This window comes from Dendrobates tinctorius, unplaced genomic scaffold (genome assembly GCF_039654945.1).
Source record: "Dendrobates tinctorius isolate UK_male_01 unplaced genomic scaffold, ASM3965494v1 ptg000162l, whole genome shotgun sequence".
Lineage (NCBI taxonomy): Eukaryota > Metazoa > Chordata > Amphibia > Anura > Dendrobatidae > Dendrobates > Dendrobates tinctorius.
This window is the reverse complement of record NW_027361829.1, coordinates 8,909,258-8,929,207: the sequence shown is the minus strand read 5'-3', so window position 1 is coordinate 8,929,207 and position 19,950 is coordinate 8,909,258. Positions and strand designations below refer to the sequence as shown.

Sequence of the window (19,950 nt, the reverse complement as noted above, 5' to 3'; positions counted from 1 at the left end):
TTGTCATTGTTTTTAAGTGTATTCAGATCAGGGCACCTCGCTGCATTGTATGCTATTATTGTGATGCTTATTTTTTGTTAAACCTATAAAAACAGAAAAGAAAAAAATTGCTAAGAAGCTGACAAATAAGAAACCATCTTCAGCTCAGAATAAGAAACTGGGCGAATAAGGCCGATTTCACATTTGCAGTTGAGTCCGCTGCATTTGATGAGCATACATCCACATGCGTCCTGCGTACCTATCTTTAACATGGGGTATGCAGGGACATACATTTGTATGCGTTTGCGCCGTTTTGTGGTATGCGGCGGGGCGTGCCAAACGCATCTTGCTTTTTTTGAGGCGTCAAATATCTGCAGTCATCCGCATGCGGATGACATGCGTAAAAAAACGCATTAATGGCTATGGTAGTGCAAGCAAGAATTTACATAAGACACGCCCATTGGGCATGGCTTGTGTAAATTCAAAATTGCTGGGAAATAGAATTCGCCTATCGTCTGCAACCGCATGTTTGGGGACAATACGCTGCGGACTCAACCGCAAATGTGAACCTAGCCTAACCAACTTCAGCTTCCTCTTATGTTGTAGGTTTGCATGTATGCCAGGAGCGGGAGAATCTGAGCCTGCAGCCACACACCAGCACATGTCCACTACACAAGGTGTTAGCGGGCGCCCACTGATCAGCACATAGTAGTCTGCCGCTCTCCCGACAAAAGGTGACGGATATAACGGCACAGAACGGAGCAGCCAATCAGCAAACAGAACGGGATAGCGTTAGCCAATAAGGCAGCTCAGAATCTACCATGTGACTGCGAATGTCACGTGTGTACTGACGTCAGCAGCAGATTCGGAAGTAGTGGTCGCTTCAGTACGCTGCCACAGCATCATGAGGTTCCGCTGTAAGATAGTGGACGTCAGCTGTCTGAACCATTTCACCCGTGTGTATTATTCAGTGCGCGTGTTGTGTGGCGACTGTGCGCTGTGTGGGCGGCCGCGAGGAGCGTGCTATACCTTCGCTGTGGGCGGCCGTGAGGAGCACGCTGCGCCTGCGCTGTTGGCGGCCGTGAGGACCGTTCTGCGCCTGCGCTGTGGGCGGCCATGAGCGCACAGTGCCTGCGCCGTCCGTCACGCCGTGGGCGCTTCTGTGTATGATAGGGGACGCCGTACTGTATGCTGCCATGTACACTTAGTACCTTAGACACGTCTTCCACTCTCCAGGCTAAATTTGTACCGTCCGTGAGGATTAGTCCCAGTCCTGTGGGGACCATGCCACTAAGAAACACTAGTGCTCAGATTTCTACTGTTGGCAGTGAACCTGTCATCAGGATTGTGCACAGTAACCTACAGACAGTGTCAGGTCGGCGCTATTATACTGATTACAATGCTTCCTTGCTTGATGATATCCGTCCTGTGGTTTTTGTTTAACCCCTTAATGACTGGAGCTTTTTTTGGGTTTTCGTAGTTCCTCCGTGAAGCTCCGCCCACTGCCGCACCTTCTCTGTTCAGCTCCGCCTGCGGCCTGCATACCTATCTTTACCATTGGGTACGCAGGCCTTGCTGATACGTCCGTATGTTTCGTTTTGGCAGCGACCTGCCGAACGCAACATGTTGCATTTTGTTGCGGTCGCTGCAGCGTCAAAACGGCGCATGGCCTGCGATTGTTGTTGCATTTTAATGCAGTGTCACGGCGACCAAAAAACCCTATTTGAAGCTTCAATTTTTTTTTCTCGCTTCGCTGTTTAGTGATCAGGCTAATCCTTTTTAATTGATCGGGCAATTCTGAATGTGGCGATACCAAATATGTGTGTGTGATTTATTTATTTTTTTTCTTTGTTTTATTTTGAATGGGGCAGAAGGGGGGTGCTTTAAACTTTTATATTTAAAAAACTTTTTTTTGTTTAAATTTTGGCATGCTTCAATAGTCTCCATGGCATCAACAACCATAGAGGTCTCAAGGAGACTCTGGTTGTTATGCCGACACACCGAAGACCCCTGATCCCATGACCGGAAGCGCGCGTTAAATGTCGCTGTCAGCGACATTTAACTAGTTAATAGACGTGGGTGGATTGCAATTCCACCCGTACCTATTGTGGGCACATGTCAGCTGTTCAAAACAGCTGACATGTTTCGGGAAAAATGTGGGCTCACCACCTGAGTTCACATCAAAGCGAGGGTGCTGCCATACTATTCCTTCTGATGGCAGAAAGGGGTTAATTTTTATTTTGAGTTAATGATATGCTTGTGCTTCCATGTAGACTGTGGAGGGATCAGTGACCTGTCAACAGGCTTCATTATGAATACCTAAGCAGAGCACCACATGCAGATTCCCCACCGGCCGTCCCAGGGCACCAGCATAGCATTAACTACGAACTGAAAATAAAGATTACACAACCACAAGACAGATTTCACCAACCCAGGTATCACTGTAACGGCACCAACGTGATACTTCTGTAGGTTACTGTGACAGGTTGCCTTTAAATGTGTGTATATAGTGTGACTATTAATACACTCCCTACCGATGCCTTCTGTGTCCCACGCCACGTTTCTCAGTGATGTCATTGCAAATGAAACCTGCCGGCTTTATGTGTGAGCTGGAAGTCGCTTTTACAGTGTAAACCTATTGAGTCTACTTCTGATGCAACACAGGCTTAAATTATAAGTCACTACAGGGTGACGCAGAGCCTGCTGAGCGGTTACATCACTGAGAAGAATGGCGCTTGATCCTGGAGAAAGCAGCAGCAGGGGAGTATATTGATACACTCATCCCATTATATGCATATACACACAAAATCAATAAAACTGTTAGTGGGAGTGTCTCTTTAAAGGAAGAACTTCCATTTATTTTTTTTAAGTAAATGTGTGCATATGCAAGTAATGTAGTGTGTGTATTAATATACTCCTCCCTAGTGATCAGCGGAAGAGCCCGTTACTAGAGTTTGCCGAGGGTGCTCAGGTGACATGTTCAAGTCCCTGCAGCCGCATGTTTAGCGGCTGTTGAAAACAGAACGTGGAGATTATCTGTGTCAGGTAACCCCTGTATGTTGTGTCGAACAGCCGCTAAACGTGGTTGTGAGGACGCAAACATGTCACTTGCGCACCCATGATACTCGGTACATACCTGAGCACCCTCGGCAAACTTGAGTAACGAGTGCTCATCACTAATACTCTGCTACCGCTACACTCGAATTTCCAGTGTGGTTCTGCAGACTCCTGGTCCCGCTGTGCTCTGCATGAGCCAAAAGTTTCTTTTGCAGTGTAAGACTATGTAGCATCAGAATGAGGCCCCATAGACTTAAATTGTAGAAGAGACTTCCGGCTGACGCATAGCGTATGGAGTGAGCCTGATAGTCTGAAAAGTGGTGACGTCACCAAGAAGAGGAACGGACTGGTGCTGCATTTCAGAGAAGGCGGTTAGTGTATTAATATGCTCACGTTATACTGCATGAATCTACACACATTTAATGAGAAAACCAAAAGCAAAACACAAAACAAATATCCTGGAATAAAAAAGTGAAAAAATTATTGCAAAAATTGCATGAAGGTAGTAATAATAGTAATAATAAGGGTATTTAGTTAACATAATTTTGATCAAAATAATGTAGAAGCCATCCCGCCACGTCACGGCAACCCTTGTGGGACAGTCCTAACTCTTGTATTTAAAACCTTTCCACTTGTCAAGTGACGTAAATGTGAACAAGGACAGAGGGACTGAACCACCAGTAATAGTATAGGCCAGACAGGATGGATTTTCCAACTCAGAAACAGGGCGGTCACACCCTTATATGCACAGAATGCACAATGAAACAAATGAGAAACTGGGTCTGAGCAGAAAAAGTAAATTAATGTGCATGCAAAATGTAATTGCATATGAACACATGACCTTTACACAGAGAAAACCAAAAGCAAAACACAAAACAAATATCCTGGAATAAAAAAGTGAAAAAATTATTGCAAAAATTGCATGAAGGTAGTAATAATAGTAATAATAAGGGTATTTAGTTAACATAATTTTGATCAAAATAATGTAGAAGCCATCCCGCCACGTCACGGCAACCCTTGTGGGACAGTCCTAACTCTTGTATTTAAAACCTTTCCACTTGTCAAGTGACGTAAATGTGAACAAGGACAGAGGGACTGAACCACCAGTAATAGTATAGGCCAGACAGGTCCATCTAGTCTATATATATTAGACAAATTCATAAAGGCGACCTTTTACCAACTCACATTTTTTTAGCATGTCACACCAGTCCCAGCCTTAAGTAAGGTTCCTGGTAGAGTTTTCAATCGTTTGCATTTTTAGACAACTTTTTAAAGAATTTGTCACTTTTAGTAACAAAAAGTTGCTAAATCTGGTTAAAGACAAAAATAAAGAGCTGACTGGTTTTCTAGTATTGCTATTTCTGCAGTTTGTTTTGATGCTTTTTTTTTTTTTCCCTCATAGATTGTAAGCTTGCGAGCAGGGCCCTCATTCCTCTTGGTATCTGTTATGATCTATGTGATTATTGTTATGCTGTAATGTCTATTGTCTGTACAAGTCCCCTCTGAAATGTAAAGTGCTGCGGAATATGTCGGCGCTATAGAAATAACATTTATTGTTATTATATTATTATACTTTTTTGATTTTAAAAAATTCTTTTTTTTTTTTTAGGGGTTGTAAACACAATAACAAAGTTGACCAAATCTTGCACCTTACGACTTGCAGCCAGCAATCTTTACTTTATTCTTACTGACAAGGTGGCTAATGGAGGGGTCAGCATGTGGTGTGAGCTCTGCCAGGTAATATTCCAAATATTTACAACTTCAAATAGTACATGTATAAATCACATAGCACCAATATAAAGCTTTAGTAAAGATTTCCATGAAAATGTTGTTTAACCCCTTAATGACAGCCAATACGTCTTTTAACTGACCTCAGATATAAGAGAATAGCATACCCATACAGGTGACAATCCAGCAGCTGTCGTCTGTACACTATAGCTGACAACTTGCTGTATCACAAACGATCAGTGTTGACACCGTCCATATCTGTTTAACCCCTTAGTTGCTGCTGTCAAATGTGACTACATCAAATAAATGGTTAATAGATTAAAGCTGAAGCCCTCCACAATCTAATTGACACACAGAGATCATGATTGTCTGGTCCTGATGTTTGCCATAGCATTTCATGGCCAAATAGCAGCCTTAAGGCCCCGTCTCACTAAGCGATCTCGGTAGCGAGATCGCTGCTGAGTCACAACTTTTGTGATGTAACAGCGATCTCACCAGCGAGATCGCTGTGTGTGACAGCGATCAGCGAACGCCCCCCCTGCCGGTATCGCTGATCGCTGCAAGAAACCTCTGGACATTTCTTTGGTCGCTGGTCTCCCGCTGGCCAGCACGCATCGCTGTGTGTGTGACAGCGGGAGACCAGCGATCAGGTGTAAAAAAATAATAAAAAAAATAAAAAATATAGTTATTCTCACCTTCCGATGTCCCGTTCAGTCATCCTGCCTCTCTCCACGCTCCAGTCCCAGTGATCCTTTGCATGAATGACAGCGAGACTTTGTTATCCCTCGAGACCGTAACATCTCGCGGTCATTCGTGCAAAGGCTCACTGGGACCGGAGCGTGGAGAGAGGCAGGATGGCTGAACGGGACGTCGGAAGGTGAGAATAACTTTATTTTTTATTTTGAATCTATTTTCTACAGCGATGGCCAGCGATGCCGGGCGCTCGGCATCGCTGTGCTGATCGCTGGTGAAGCTGTCTGTGTGACAGCTCACCAGCGATCATATCGGTGTCGGGATCGCTGGTAAGTCGCTTAGTGTGACGGGGCCTTTAGAGTCTCCCGGCTATAGCGGTCAGTTCAGAAGTTAGCGACATTTAGGTGGTAAACAAACACTTTTTCATTCTTGCTATTCCATTTTGCATTAATTCCTGAAAATCTCCTGAAGGGTTAATAAAGTATCTGACAGAAGTTTTCAATGTGTCAGGGGCTGCAGTTTTTAAAATGGTATCATGTTTGGGGTTTCCCAATATATAGCACCCCTAAAGTCACTTCAAACATTGATAGGTCCCTCAAAAAAATAAATTTTGTAAATTTCCTTGAAAAAATGAAAAATTACTGCTACATTTTTAAACCTCCTAAGAGGCTACCAAAATAAATTAGCGTTTTAAAAATGGTGCTGATGTAAGGCAGACATGTGGAAAATGTTATTTATGAATGTTTTTGTGTGGAGTGACTATCTGGATTAAAGGGATAATCATTCAAAGTTTGAAAATTGCATTTTTTTACATTTTTGTCAAATTTCTGATATTTTTTTTATAAATAAACACATATATCAACCTAAATTTACTATTATCATAAATTATAATGTACCACGAAAATACAATCTCAAAATCAATGGCATTTGTTGAAGCGTTCCAGAGTTATCACCATATAAACTGACAATGGTCAGAATTTAAACAATTGGCCCCGCCACTAAGGGGTTAATAAATTATTTCTAGCCACGGACTTTTGAATGTATCCACTTTTACCCCCATCATGTAAAAATCCAGGATAGCCTCAATAGTTTTCGACGGGAAAAGTCTTCACTAATATTTCAGCCCCATAGACAGCAAATATGACAGATCTTGTTTTGGGTGATTACAGAATAATGTACTTAAATACATAAAGATCCCTGAATGCAGTGTCCATAGATGGGAGGAAAAGTTACTTATTGTGGAGGGAGTGCAGGGCGCACGCGTGAGATTCCAGCACCAGAATGGATGAGATTGCAGCACCAGAACTGATATGCATACGAGGGGGGTAGTACTATAATGAAGACTGGCGGTAGGGATTTCTTCCAGGCGCTGCACGCACCAGCGCCTGGAAGAAATCATTTGCATAAGGAAAGAATATAATATTTCTCAACAACTAGACTTCTAATATGAGTCATACAAATAGAACTATTTTAACATTTATATTACCTGTATGCCCATATTAATAGGTCCTATACGTCCCAGGGGATGACCTATTCCTTTTAAAAGATATGAATGATGTTGTGTTTTGTTTTGTTTTTAATACAAATATTGGTTCTATAGATATGGGACACACATTTTCAGCATCAAGGCACAGTGCCGAATGCAACGCATTTGCTTGCATTTCTGTGCGGCCTGGCCATTAGGCCAGAATTGATATTGTCCAGGGGGATAAATTTGTATATTCCATATGTACAGGTACTTCTCACAAAATTAGATTATTATCCAAAAGTTAATTTATTTCAGTTCTTCAATACAAAAAGTGAAACTCATAAGAGAGAGTCATTACAAACAGAGTGCTCTATTTCAAGGGTCTATTTCTGTTAATGTTGATGATTATGGCTTACAGCCAATGAAAACCCAAAAGTCATTATCTCAGTAAATTAGAATACTTTATAACACCAGCTTGAAAAATTATTTTAAAACCCAAAATGTTGGCCCATCTCCAAAGCTTGTCGGCAGAGGGAAGCATAAAGTGCTCTAAAATTTCCTGGTAGACGGCTGTGCTAACTTTGATCTTGATAAAATACAGTGGACCTACAGCAGCAGATGACATTGCTCCCCAAAATATTCCTGAATTTTGTTCATTGTACCTCCCAAAAATCGGAATAGCAAGTGATCAAAAAATATCATGTGCCCAAAAATGGTACCAATAAAAACGTCAGCTCGTCCCTCGAAAAACAAGCCATCATATGATTCTGTCGGCCAAAATATGGAAAAATTATAGCTCTCAAAATGTGGTGATGCAAAAACTGTTTTTTTTTTGCATAAAAAGCATCTATTAGTGTGTGACAGCTGCCAAACATAAAAACCCAATATAAATCTGGTATCACTGTAATCGCAATGATCCGAAGAATAAAGTCATATTGACCCCCCTCCCCCCAAATTCACTTCAAATGTGGTGTTCCCTAAAAAAAATGATTTTGTGAATTTTGTTGTAAAAATGAGAAATCGCCGGTCAACATTTAACCCTTATAACTGCCTAACAAAAAAATTATATTTCCAAAATTGTGCTGATGTAATGTAGACATGTGGGAAATGTTATTTATTAACTTTTTTGTGCAATATGTCGCTCTGATTTAAGGGTACAAAAATTAAGTTTAAAAATTTCAAAATTTTCAAATTTTTTGCCAAATTTCCATTTTTTTCATAAATAAACGCAAGTTATATCGAAGAAATTTTACCACTAACATGAAGTACAATATGTCACGAAAAAACAACCTCAAAATCAGTGGGATACGTTGAAGATTTCCAGAGCTATAACCTCATAAAGTGAGAGTGATCTGAATTGTAAAAATTGGCTTGGTCGTTAAGTAGCTAATTGGCTCTGTCACTAAGGGGTTAATGGAATGTGAAAGGAAAAAAGAACATTTTAACTTTTTTCGCAAAACTTTTCCTTTAGACCTAATTTTTCGCAAGAGTAACAGTAGAAAGTGGACCATACATTTTGTTGTGTAATGTATCCTGAGCATGCCGATATCCAGTATGTGGGGGAAAACCACTGTTTGGGCACACAGCAGAACTCGGAAGAGAAGGAGCACCATTTCACTTTTTCAATGTAAAATTTGCTGGCACAAATAGCGACACCGATATCATGTTTGGAGAGCAGTGGAAACCTCCCAGAAGTGACACTGTTTTGGAAACTAGACCCCCCTCAGGGAACTTATCTAGATGTGTAGTGAGCACCTTGAGCCTCCATGTGCTTCACAATGTTGAGTTGTGGGAGGAAAAAAAAATACAAATTTTGTATTTTCACATAAGGAACAAAAGAAAATGAATGCCAAAATTAACTGTGCAATTTCTCCTGAGTTCACACATGCCCAATATTTGGTCAAAAACTATATTTGTGGTGCACAGCTCAGAAGGGATGGAGGGCCATATTACAGTGCAGATTCTGCTGTACTGGTTTGAGGGTGCCATGTCACATTGGCAGAGCCCCTGAGGTGCCAGAGCTGAGCTGCCGTGAGACAGTTCACTGGTGAGCTCCAGGGCGCTTTCAGATCACCACTGTGTGAGAACTTTCTGACGCAGCAGTGGTGCCTTAAGGGAGATCACCAGAGCTGATCAGCTGATGAACTCCGGTGAATTCTCTCACCTCAGCTCAGTTCTTTACACTGCGGGAACAATTACCTCCTGTGTTAGTGTGTAACCGGCTGTTCTTGAGAGCAGTCACATCAGTGACTGCTTTCAAAGTCATCAGGATAGTCATGCGACATTATGGATTATCTTCTCTGCGGACAGGTGTGGAATGTTGTGTTTTTTTTCTTTTAGTTGCAGGAGACTAACCCATGGGCTTGATGTCACCTGACAATGCAAAGGTGACATCAATTTCCCCCAATCATTACCCCACTTGCCACTGCAACAGAGCGAGTGGGAAGAGCCTGGCTAAGCGCCAGATTTGGCGCATCTTATACATGCGGCTTTTCTGGTGCAGCTGAGAGCTAATGTTTTTAGTCTGGGAGGGATCCAATATCCACGGCCCCTTCCTAGGCTATTAATATTAGCCTGCAGCTGTCTACCTAGCCTCTGCTGGCTAGATTTTATAGGGGGACCCTATGTCAATTGTTTTCTAGATTCTCCCTGTAAAATAGCCATGAAATGCTAAGCAAACAGCTGTGAGCTGATATTAACCCCTTCACGACATGCGCCGTACTAGCACAGCGCATGTCGTGTCTCCTTTGATGTGACCTCGGCGTTGAGCCCACATCTTTTCCGGCACATGTCAGCTTTTTTGAACAGCTGACATGTGCCCTGAACAGCCGTGGGTGGAATCGCGATCCACCCATGGCTGTTAACCTGATAAATGCCGCTGTCAAACTTTGACAGCAGCATTTAACGCGCGCTTCTGGCAATGGCGCCGGAAATCCGCCCATGGGTTGACATGACAGCCAGAGGTCTATTGCAGACCTCTGGTTGTCAATGCCAGATTTCTATGAGCGCCAACCGATGGTCAGCGCTCAAAGCAAGTCAGCATTTCTGCTACATACAGGTGATCTGATCATCGCCTGTATGTAGCAGAGCTGATCAGGTTATGGCAGCTTCCAGACTCCCATGAAGACTGTAGAAGCATGCAAAAATTACAGATCAAATCTCCCCCCTTTCGCCCTATTCAAAATAAAACAGTAAAAAAAAATCAAACAAGCACATATTTGGTATTGCCGCATTCAGAATCGCCCAGTCTATCAATATAAAAAAAATTAACCTGATCGCTAAATGGCGTAACGAGAAAAAAATTGAACACCAGAATTACATTTTTTTTGGTTGCAGCAACATTGCAATAACGGGTGATCAAAAGATCGTATCTGCACCAAAATGGTATCATTAAAAACGTCTGCTCAGCATGCAAAAAAATAAGCCCTCACCCAACCCGAGATCACGAAAAATGGAGACTCTACTGATCTTGGAGTATGACGCAATTTTTTTTTTAAATAAATTTTGGATTTAAAAAAGAACCTAGACATGTTTGGTGTCTATGAACTCGTAATGACCTGGAGAATCATAACGGCAGGTCAGTTTTAGCACTTGGTGAACATGGTAAAAAAAAATCTAATTGCTGAATTGCACTTTTTTTGTAATTTCACCGCACTTGGAATTTTTTCCCATTTTTGAGTAAACAATATGGTAAAAACAATGGTGTCGTTCAAAAGTACAAGTCATCCTGCAAAAAAACAAGCCCTCACATGACCATATTGACGAAAAGAATAAAAAAGTTATGGCTCTGGAATGATGGGGAGCAAAAATCAGAAACGCAAAAAAAAGATAAAGGGCTGCGGCGCGAAGCTGTTAATAGCCTGGGAACCTTTATAGCTGTTGGCTCCTTCCCAGAATATTAACATCAACCCTCAGCTTTTGCAATTTTTCTTTTACATTTTTTTTTTTCTAAAGTGACAGTATCTGTTTATTTACAGCCTATGTACGTTTTGTTCTGTTTAACAATAGTACATAAGCTGGTTACAATATGTGTGTGTATTTGTGTTTACTTACCAGCTTAACAATGATGCTGTCTGGTTTACACCTTTTCATTACTAAATCTAGAGCTTGGTGTCAGACAGCTGCTGACACCAAGCCCTAATCTCATTACCCTCATGCCACTCTGCATCAGAGTGAAAAAGGTGGTGTTTAACTAATAAATTATATCACAAAACATTTTTTTTGTAAATATATTTAGCTCAAAAAAACCTTCATTTTTGCACAAAAGCACATGCAAAACCACGGCAAAACGTGCATTTCTGCAAGCAAATACTCAATGTGCGCACATACTCTTAATCTCCAATTGACGTGAATCAAATTAAACCCTTGGCATCCATAGTGCCTCCTTCTGTCTCATAGAGAAGCGTCTGCCGGGGGTCCATCTGAATCACGTACTTCAGAGATTTATATGGAAACCCCGGTGTAAGTGCTCAGCGTAGAATGCAGGACAAATGTGCTCCAAGCCTTACTACGTTCTTTGGGAGGCAGAATGAAAAAATCAACAGCAGGAGAATTGGTTTTAATTTTTTTTTTACACCACTCTTCGTGCAGTATAAGTGATTGCACACTTGACCCGCTCCCGTCCTACCTCATCCGTAACTTCACCACAGTCTTAACACAACCCTAACACATCTCTTCCACCTTTCACTTACAAATGGTTATTCCCCTCATCCTTCAAACAAGGCTCAATCACACCCATCCTCTGTGTCTAGCTATCGCCTAATATCACTTCTCTCCTATGCCTCAAAACTACTGGAACAGTATTTCCATCTTGAACTGTCCTCCCATCTCTCCTCCTGCTTCCTCTTTGACCGATTACAATCTGGCTACTAACAGCCAAGATCAAGCAACACTGTCTACACTACTCTGTCCTCCTCCTGGACCTGTCTTCTGCCTTTGACACTGTGGACCATTCCCTCTTGTTACAGATTCTCTCATCTCTTGGCATCACAGATTTGGCCCTATCCTGGATCTTGTCATGTCTAGCAGAGACCGAACATTCAGTGTCTCCCTCTCCCACACCACCTCCTAACCTCGCCCCTTGTCTGTCGGTATTCCCCAAGGCTCAGTTCTAGGACCCCTACTCTTCTCCGTCTACACAATTAGCCTGGGACAGCTCATAGAATCCCACAGTTTGCAGTATAATCTCTATACCAATGACACGCAGGTCTACCTATCTGGAACTGACATCACCTCCTTATTGACCAAAATCCCACAATGTCTGTCCTCTATTTCATCCTTCTTTTCTGCTCGCTTTCTAAAACTGAACATGTACAAAACATAACTCATCATCTTTTCCCCATCTCGCTCTACTCCTCCACCAGACCTATCCATCGATGTCAATGGCTGCTCACTTTCCTCAGTCCCGCATGCTCGGTGCCTCAGGGTGATCCTCGACTCTGCCCTCTCTTTCAAGCCACATATCCAAACCCTTGCCTTGTCCTGACGACTCCTACTCAAAAATATTTCCTGGATCCGTACATTCCTTGACCAAGAAACTGCAAAAACGCTCGTGCACACCCTCATCATCTTCCGCCTCAACTATTGCAACCTCCTACTCTCTGGCCTCCCCTCTAGTACTCTTGCACCACTCCAGTCTATCCTTAACTCTGCTGCACGAATAATCCACCTGTCTCCCCGTTATTCCCCAGCCTCTCCTCTTTGCCAAGCCCTCCACTGGCTTCCTATTGTCAAGAGGCTCCAGTTCAAAACCCTAACTATGGCATACAAAGCCATCCACAACCTGTCTCCTCCATACATCTGTGACATGGTCTCCCGGTACTTACCTACACGTAACCTTCGATCCTCTCAAGATCTCCTCTACTCCCCTCTTATCTCTTCTTCCCACAACCGCACACAAGACTTCTCCCATGCTTCCCCCATACTCTGGAACTCTCTACTTCAACACACCAGACATTCGCCTACCACGGAAACCTTCAAAAGGAAACTGAAGAACCACCTATTCCGACAAGACTACAACCTGCAGTGATCCTCAGTCTACTGAACTGCCGCACAAACAGCTATACCCTCTCCTAGTGTATCCTCACACATCCCCTGTAGACTGTGAGTCCTCGCGGGCAGGATCCTCTCTCTTCCTGTAATTGTGTGTGCGCCTTGTATTGCTCATGTTTATTGTACTTGTCTATGTATGCCCCTTTTTCACATGTAAAGCGCCATGGAATAAATGGTGCTACAAAAATGAACAACAATAATAGTTGACCTTATTCTTTGGGTCAGTGTGATTAGTTATACTAGATTTGTATTGGGTTTTTGTTTGGCTGCTGTCACACAGTAAAAGATACTTTTTATTTCAAAACTAGTTTTTGCATCCCCATATTTAGACAGCTATAATTTTTCCATATTTCGGCCTGCAGTCATGTGATGAGGGCTTGTTTGTTGCGGGACGAGTTGACGTTTTTATTGGTACCATTTTCGAGCACATGAAATTTTTTGACCGATTTTTTTCGGAGGTAGAATGAAGAAAAAACAGTAATTCAGGAATTTTGACTTTTTTTTTTTTTTTTAATACCGTTCCGCGTGTGGTAGAATTGACAAGGTAGCTTTATTCTTAGGGTCAGTACAATTACAGTGATACCCCATGTATACAGTGGGGAAAAAAAGTATTTAGTCAGTCAGCAATAGTGCAAGTTCCACCACTTAAAAAGATGAGAGGCGTCTGTAATTTACATCATAGGTAGACCTCAACTATGGGAGACAAACTGAGAAAAAAAAATCCAGAAAATCACATTTTCATTTTATTTGCATATTATGGTGGAAAATAAGTATTTGGTCAGAAACAAAATTTCATCTCAATACTTTGTGATATATCCTTTGTTGGCAATGACAGAGGTCAAACGTTTTCTGTAAGTCTTCACAAGGTTGCCACACACTGTTGGTATGTTGGCCCATTCCTCCATGCAGATCTCCTCTAGAGCAGTGATGTTTTTGGCTTTTCGCTTGGCAACACAGACTTTCAACTCCCTCCAAAGGTTTTCTATAGGGTTGAGATCTGGAGACTGGCTAGGCCACTCCAGGACCTTGAAATGCTTCTTACGAAGCCACTCCTTCGTTGCCCTGGCGGTGTGCTTTGGATCATTGTCATGTTGAAAGACCCAGCCACGTTTCATCTTCAATGCCCTTGCTGATGGAAGGAGGTTTGCACTCAAAATCTCACGATACATGGCCCCATTCATTCTTTCATGTACCCGGATCAGTCGTCCTGGCCCCTTTGCAGAGAAACAGCCCCAAAGCATGATGTTTCCACCACCATGCTTTACAGTAGGTATGGTGTTTGATGGATGCATCTCAGTATTCTTTTTCCTCCAAACACGACAAGTTGTGTTTCTACCAAACAGTTCCAGTTTGGTTTCATCAGACCATAGGACATTCTCCCAAAACTCCTCTGGATCATCCAAATGCTCTCTAGCAAACTTCAGACGGGCCCGGACATGTACAGGCTTAAGCAGTGGGACACGTCTGGCACTGCAGGATCTGAGTCCATGGTGGCGTAGTGTGTTACTTATGGTAGGCCTTGTTACATTGGTCCCAGCTCTCTGCAGTTCATTCACTAGGTCCCCCCGCGTGGTTCTGGGATTTTTGCTCACCGTTCTTGTGATCATTCTGACCCCACGGGGTGGGATTTTGCGTGGAGCACCAGATCGAGGGAGATTATCAGTGGTCTTGTATGTCTTCCATTTTCTAATTATTGCTCCCACAGTTGATTTCTTCACTCCAAGCTGGTTGGCTATTGCAGATTCAGTCTTCCCAGCCTGGTGCAGGGCTACAATTTTGTTTCTGGTGTCCTTTGACAGCTCTTTGGTCTTCACCATAGTGGAGTTTGGAGTCAGACTGTTTGAGGGTGTGCACAGATGTCTTTTTATACAGATAACAAGTTTAAACAGGTGCCATTACTACAGGTAATGAGTGGAGGAAAGAGGAGACTCTTAAAGAAGAAGTTACAGGTCTGTGAGAGCCAGAAATCTTGATTGCTTGTTTCTGACCAAATACTTATTTTCCACCATAATATGCAAATAAAATGAAAAAAAAACAGACAATGTGATTTTCTGGATTTTTTTTTCTCAGTTTGTCTCCCATAGTTGAGGTCTACCTATGATGTAAATTAGACGCCTCTCATCTTTTTAAGTGGTGGAACTTGCACTATTGCTGACTGACTAAATACTTTTTTTCCCCACTGTATGTCATGGGAAGCCTAGGTAACTTTAGGCTGAAACCCTGGGGCCCCTGCGGTGTCCCTCAGACTAGGGGAAACCCTGTCTGTCCCTCAACCCAGGGTTTACACTGAAGGTGTGCCTGCCTGGGCCTCCACCCTGTCCTTGTCTCCTGTCCAGCCCTAAGCTGAACCCACCACCCTCCACCCAGTGAGACCAAACACCGGACCCCACAAATAGGTATGGACAGGGATAAAGGAAACGCACCACACTGCGTACACACAGGAGAATACAATAATGTGCAAGGGCAACCAAAAAATACAACACAGGGAGGCAAAATGGCAACAACGGAATATGCTACACCAGAAACCGTATGCTCCTTAGACCACCACTCCAGACCGGTATCGCTAGCACAAGGCAAGAGCTATAGTCGGTGACGCCCATAGTCACGCAGGACAATTAAAAGACACAGGGCGTGGCTAAGCCCTCAGCCAGAATGACAACCTGGTTAACCCAATCCAAGCCAGATCAGAAGACCAACCAGCGCCACTGAGAACCAAGTGGTAGGATGGGGTATTACCGCTGTCTGCCGGACACCCTGGTGCGAACAGTGTCCGACATGACAGTATATCTTTATGTTTTGGCGCTTTTACGCAATAAAAACTATTTTATAGAAGAAAAAATTATTTCCAGTTCAACACCTGACAGCACCATGGAGGACGTCCTTCTTACCCTAAGTGGGACAGGAACAATGAGCGGATAAAAGGACCCTCCCCTTACCACCCATCAGTGTTTTTCCTGTCCCACTGAGGATAGGAACGGCAAGCGTATCCTCTGGCGGTGCTATGCAGATGGTGAGGATCGGGGGGCCCAGCCTTTCCCTTCCCACCGCAAGAAGTCTGCGGCTGATCCCTGCGATGGGGGGGGTCCCTCAGCCAGCTCCAGTGTAGCTCTGCTCCTGGGGTCCGGTCCGCTTCCTCCGGGGGGCTCACCAGCTGCGCTACAGGTCTTTGGGAGGTCCCAATCCATCACAACGCCGACGAAAGGAAGCCAGGCTGCGTGCGGCGCCAGCATCATTCCGGAGTGCTGAGCGGGCCCGTCGCTGCCGGGGAATGGACCTGGAGTGCGGCAGCGTCAGCCGGCGGGAGGCCGGCAGTCCAGCATCCATGCGGCCGCATCACTTCCGTTGCGACGGCCGCGTCATTTCTGGGCACGGAGGAGAGGGCCGCGTTACCAGGATATAGTGAGCATTTTGCCGGGTCGCGGCAGAGCCTAGCGGCGGCGCGGGCACCCAGGAAAGGGGGCCTCTTCAGCATAGCCACGCTGCGCGGGGCACGGTCGAGGATGAGCAGGATCAACCAGGTAGGAAATGAAAGGGGGGAGGGCTCACTACCCACCGCCGGCCATCCTGAATCCCGGTTAATGTGCACTCTTACTATGGAGGACACAGCCAAGCCCGAGGGACCGGAGCTGAGCTAGAGGCACGTGAGTAGGCTGCTAACAAAAGCCGTACCACAATGCCACATTAAATACCCTACACACACTGAGATAATGCAGGGTCTCTGTGTATTTGTAGGGAAAGTCATCCACCCTGTCAGGAGAAAAAAAGAATAAATGTCCCATTTGCGCCTCGAAATTGCCAGAAAGCTGGCAGATGCCACTCTGTAAGTCCTGTACCTTTAAAATTGTTTGAGAGGAGCAGACTTCACTGATGACCAATATGAGGTCAATAATAAAGTAGGAATTGCAGGCTTCCATATCGGCCCTAAACCTCCCTCATACAAGCAAACCAGAAACCCAGAGGCCATGGAAGAGGCTTAGGGAATCTAGTCCTTTCTCGGACGAGGACTGCTTGCAGGATTTGGATCAGGAAGAAAAGGAGGGTTCGATAGGAAGAGGGAAAAGATACCTCTTCTCTGCAGTGGACACCGATGAGCTCCTGCAGGCGGTATGGGATACGATGCAGTTACAGGACACCCCGGAGGAAGTATCCATACAGGATGAAATGTTTGGCAGACTGCGTACCCAGGTCACTAGAGTGTTCCCAGTGAATAGCAATATTCGATCCATGATCTTAGAGGAGTTTGAAGATGCGGAAAAGAGACTAGTGGTACCAAGGGATTTCAGGCTCAGTTTACCCTTCAATCCAGAGGATATAAAGACTTGGAATGAAACACCCAAAATAGACGTACCATTGGCCAAAGTGGCGAAAAAGACGGGAATCCTGTTTGAAGGCTCCTCCAGCCTGAAGGAGCCAATGGACCGTAAGGCAGATGGACTCCTAAAAAGATCCTGGGAGTCTTCGGCAGCCATAATTCGGGCCAACATTGCAGCAACTTCTGTGGCCCGGTCGATGCATTTATGGGTGGATGATTTAGAGGAACATCTCAAAGCAAACCCCCCAGAGATGTTATACTCAAGTCTCTGCCATTACTGAAGCTCGCAACGGGATTCATGGCAGATGCATCGGCGGTGTCGTACGATTTGCCGCCAGGAGCAAGTGTTTGTCTAATGCAACCAGAAGTGCAATCTGGCTAAAGACTTGGTCTGGGGATACCCAATCCAAAAACAAACTCTGTGCCATTCCTTATTCCGGGGGTAAAGAGTTTGGGCCCATTCTAGATGACATACTAGAAAAGACCTCAGATAAGAAAAAAGGGTTCCCCGAGGAAAAAACAAAGAAGTACCAGCCCTTTTGTAGGTCCTCTCCTAATCAGAGGACAGACTACAGGGGAAAGGGGAGACAGGGAGATGGAGCTATCCCAAAGGGGGTAAGGGTAGCGACTCCATTTGCTCTGGCTCAGGGTCACAAAGAAAATGACGCCATCAGAGTGGGAGGTTAGCTACAAGAGTTTCTAGGGATTTGGCAGAAAGTATCACAGAACCCTTGGATTCTACTTATAATCAGCCAGGGCTACAGGCTAGAATTCACAGGCCTTTCCCCAGAGAGGTTCATATTAACCAGATCCCAACCTCCACTAGCCACCTCTATGTGGACAGACATCAAGAAACTTCTAGAAATAAATGCGTCACTATTTGAGTCTCTTTTCAATAAAGAAACCATAAGGAGACTCTCGGACGATCATAAATCTCAAACCCCTGAACAAGTGGATAGCTTACAAGAGGTTCAAAATGGAGTCCATAAAATCTACGATTCCACTAATAGACAGACATGGTGATGTGCACTTTGGACTTAAAAAGTGCATACTACCATGTCCCAACCTACCAGAAATATTTGAGATTTGCCCTGAGAAGCAAGGGTGCAATCCATCACTTTCAATTCCAGTGCCTGCCCCTTGCCTCGGCCCCCAGAATTTTTACCAAACTAATGGTAGAAGTAGTCGCTTACTTGAGAAACCACGGCCTGACCATAGTACCATATTTGGACGTTTTTTGCTAGTGGCAAGGTTGGTGGAGCAGCTCAGGATCGATTGCCACCTCACAACCTCCACGTTGCAGGAGTTGGGGTGGGTCATAAATTGGGAAAAGTCAAATTTAATCCCTCAGCCCAGAATAAAATTTCTAGGAGTCATACTAAATCCCACATCAAAATATCTTTTTTACCAGAGGAAAGACAGATCACCCTAATAGAGCATGTCTGCCGGTTCAGAAGGAAACCATGCTCTATAAGGGAGGCAATGAAAATACTGGGCCTAATGACGGCTTGTATCCCCGGGGTGAAGTGGAGTCAGTTTCACTCACAGAAGTTACAAGAGCAGGTTCTGCGGACCTGGGACAGGAGACAGAGTTCATTGGACAAGAAGATGACACTCTCCCATTCAGTAAAGAAATCATTACAGTGGTTGACCACCCCGGAAAACCTGAAGGTGGGGGTACCATGGGTTCTCTGTCCCTCTGTCACCGTGACCACAGACGCCAGTCAGTTCGGATGGGGCGGACATATAGAGTGAGAATTCTATCAAGAACAATGGGAACCAGAAATGAGGACCAGGTCATCAAATTTCCGGAAATTATACGCCATATGGACAGTTCTATACCAGGCCCGGACGAAGATCAGAGGCAGACATGTGAAGATTCTTTCCGACAATGTGACGGCAGTGGCATTTCTAAGACACCAGGGAGGCCCGAAACATCCATCATTGCAACATCTGGCAAACCGGTGTGGATTCTGTCACACTAGGGTGTGACCCGTCTTAATTGTCTGTGGCCGAATTGGATCTCTCGGAGAGAGATGGTACGTGCACGGAGGAAAGAACACACCAGACAAGTTGGATCGTGTCTTAAACGATTCTTGCCTACTTTAATCAGAGATGTACAGCTTTTTATAACAAGAAATCAAGCTGTCTCATTGCATTACATCATGGGTTCTTTCCAAATTACTGATTATCCCAAATAGCAAATTACTATTGATCTCATATATCCTATATTTACTATATAATCATTGCGCACATAATTATTGTTTCTAGCCTAATCCACCCAGTTTTGATGAAGCTAGGTGGGTTCTACAATACAGAAATAAGTCTTAGAGAATCAGAAATATCAGAAAGCTACATGATTATAATATTCAGCAAAGTGTCCATATAGTGGTGTAATTTTGATTCTTGTATACTGTATATTCATATGCCATATATTCTCTCCTTAACACCGGATCTTCAATTGGGCAGAGAACTCGGTCAAATCCATCTCGGCGGTACTCTTGGAGGGAGCCAGAAACCAGCTGGCAGATTGCCTAAGCAGAACATCGATAAATCCCACAGAATGGGAATTAAACTCGGAGATATTCCACATGCTGTGCCAGCGTTGGGGAACACCGCAGGTGGATCTCTTTGCCTCCAGAATCAACGCAAAGGTCAGAAC

The 19,950-nt window shown here is 44.0% G+C and overlaps 1 protein-coding gene across 5 annotated transcripts in view; it reads left to right on the top strand.

Moving 5' to 3' along the window:
• The first annotated feature begins 753 nt into the window (after window positions 1-753).
• HUS1 (HUS1 checkpoint clamp component) overlaps window positions 754-19,950 on the top strand; it is a 229,422-nt gene continuing 210,225 nt past the window's right edge. For 2 of the 5 annotated variants that reach the window (XM_073549847.1, XM_073549845.1), the window contains exons 1-2: window positions 790-935; window positions 4,646-4,773. In XM_073549847.1, coding sequence (XP_073405948.1) covers window positions 884-935; window positions 4,646-4,773 — 180 coding nt within the window. In that variant the 5' untranslated portion in view covers window positions 790-883. Of the gene's footprint in view, window positions 936-4,645; window positions 4,774-19,950 lie in introns of all 5 variants that reach the window. The other 3 variants (XM_073549844.1, XM_073549846.1, XM_073549848.1) reach the window with 3 other exon arrangements.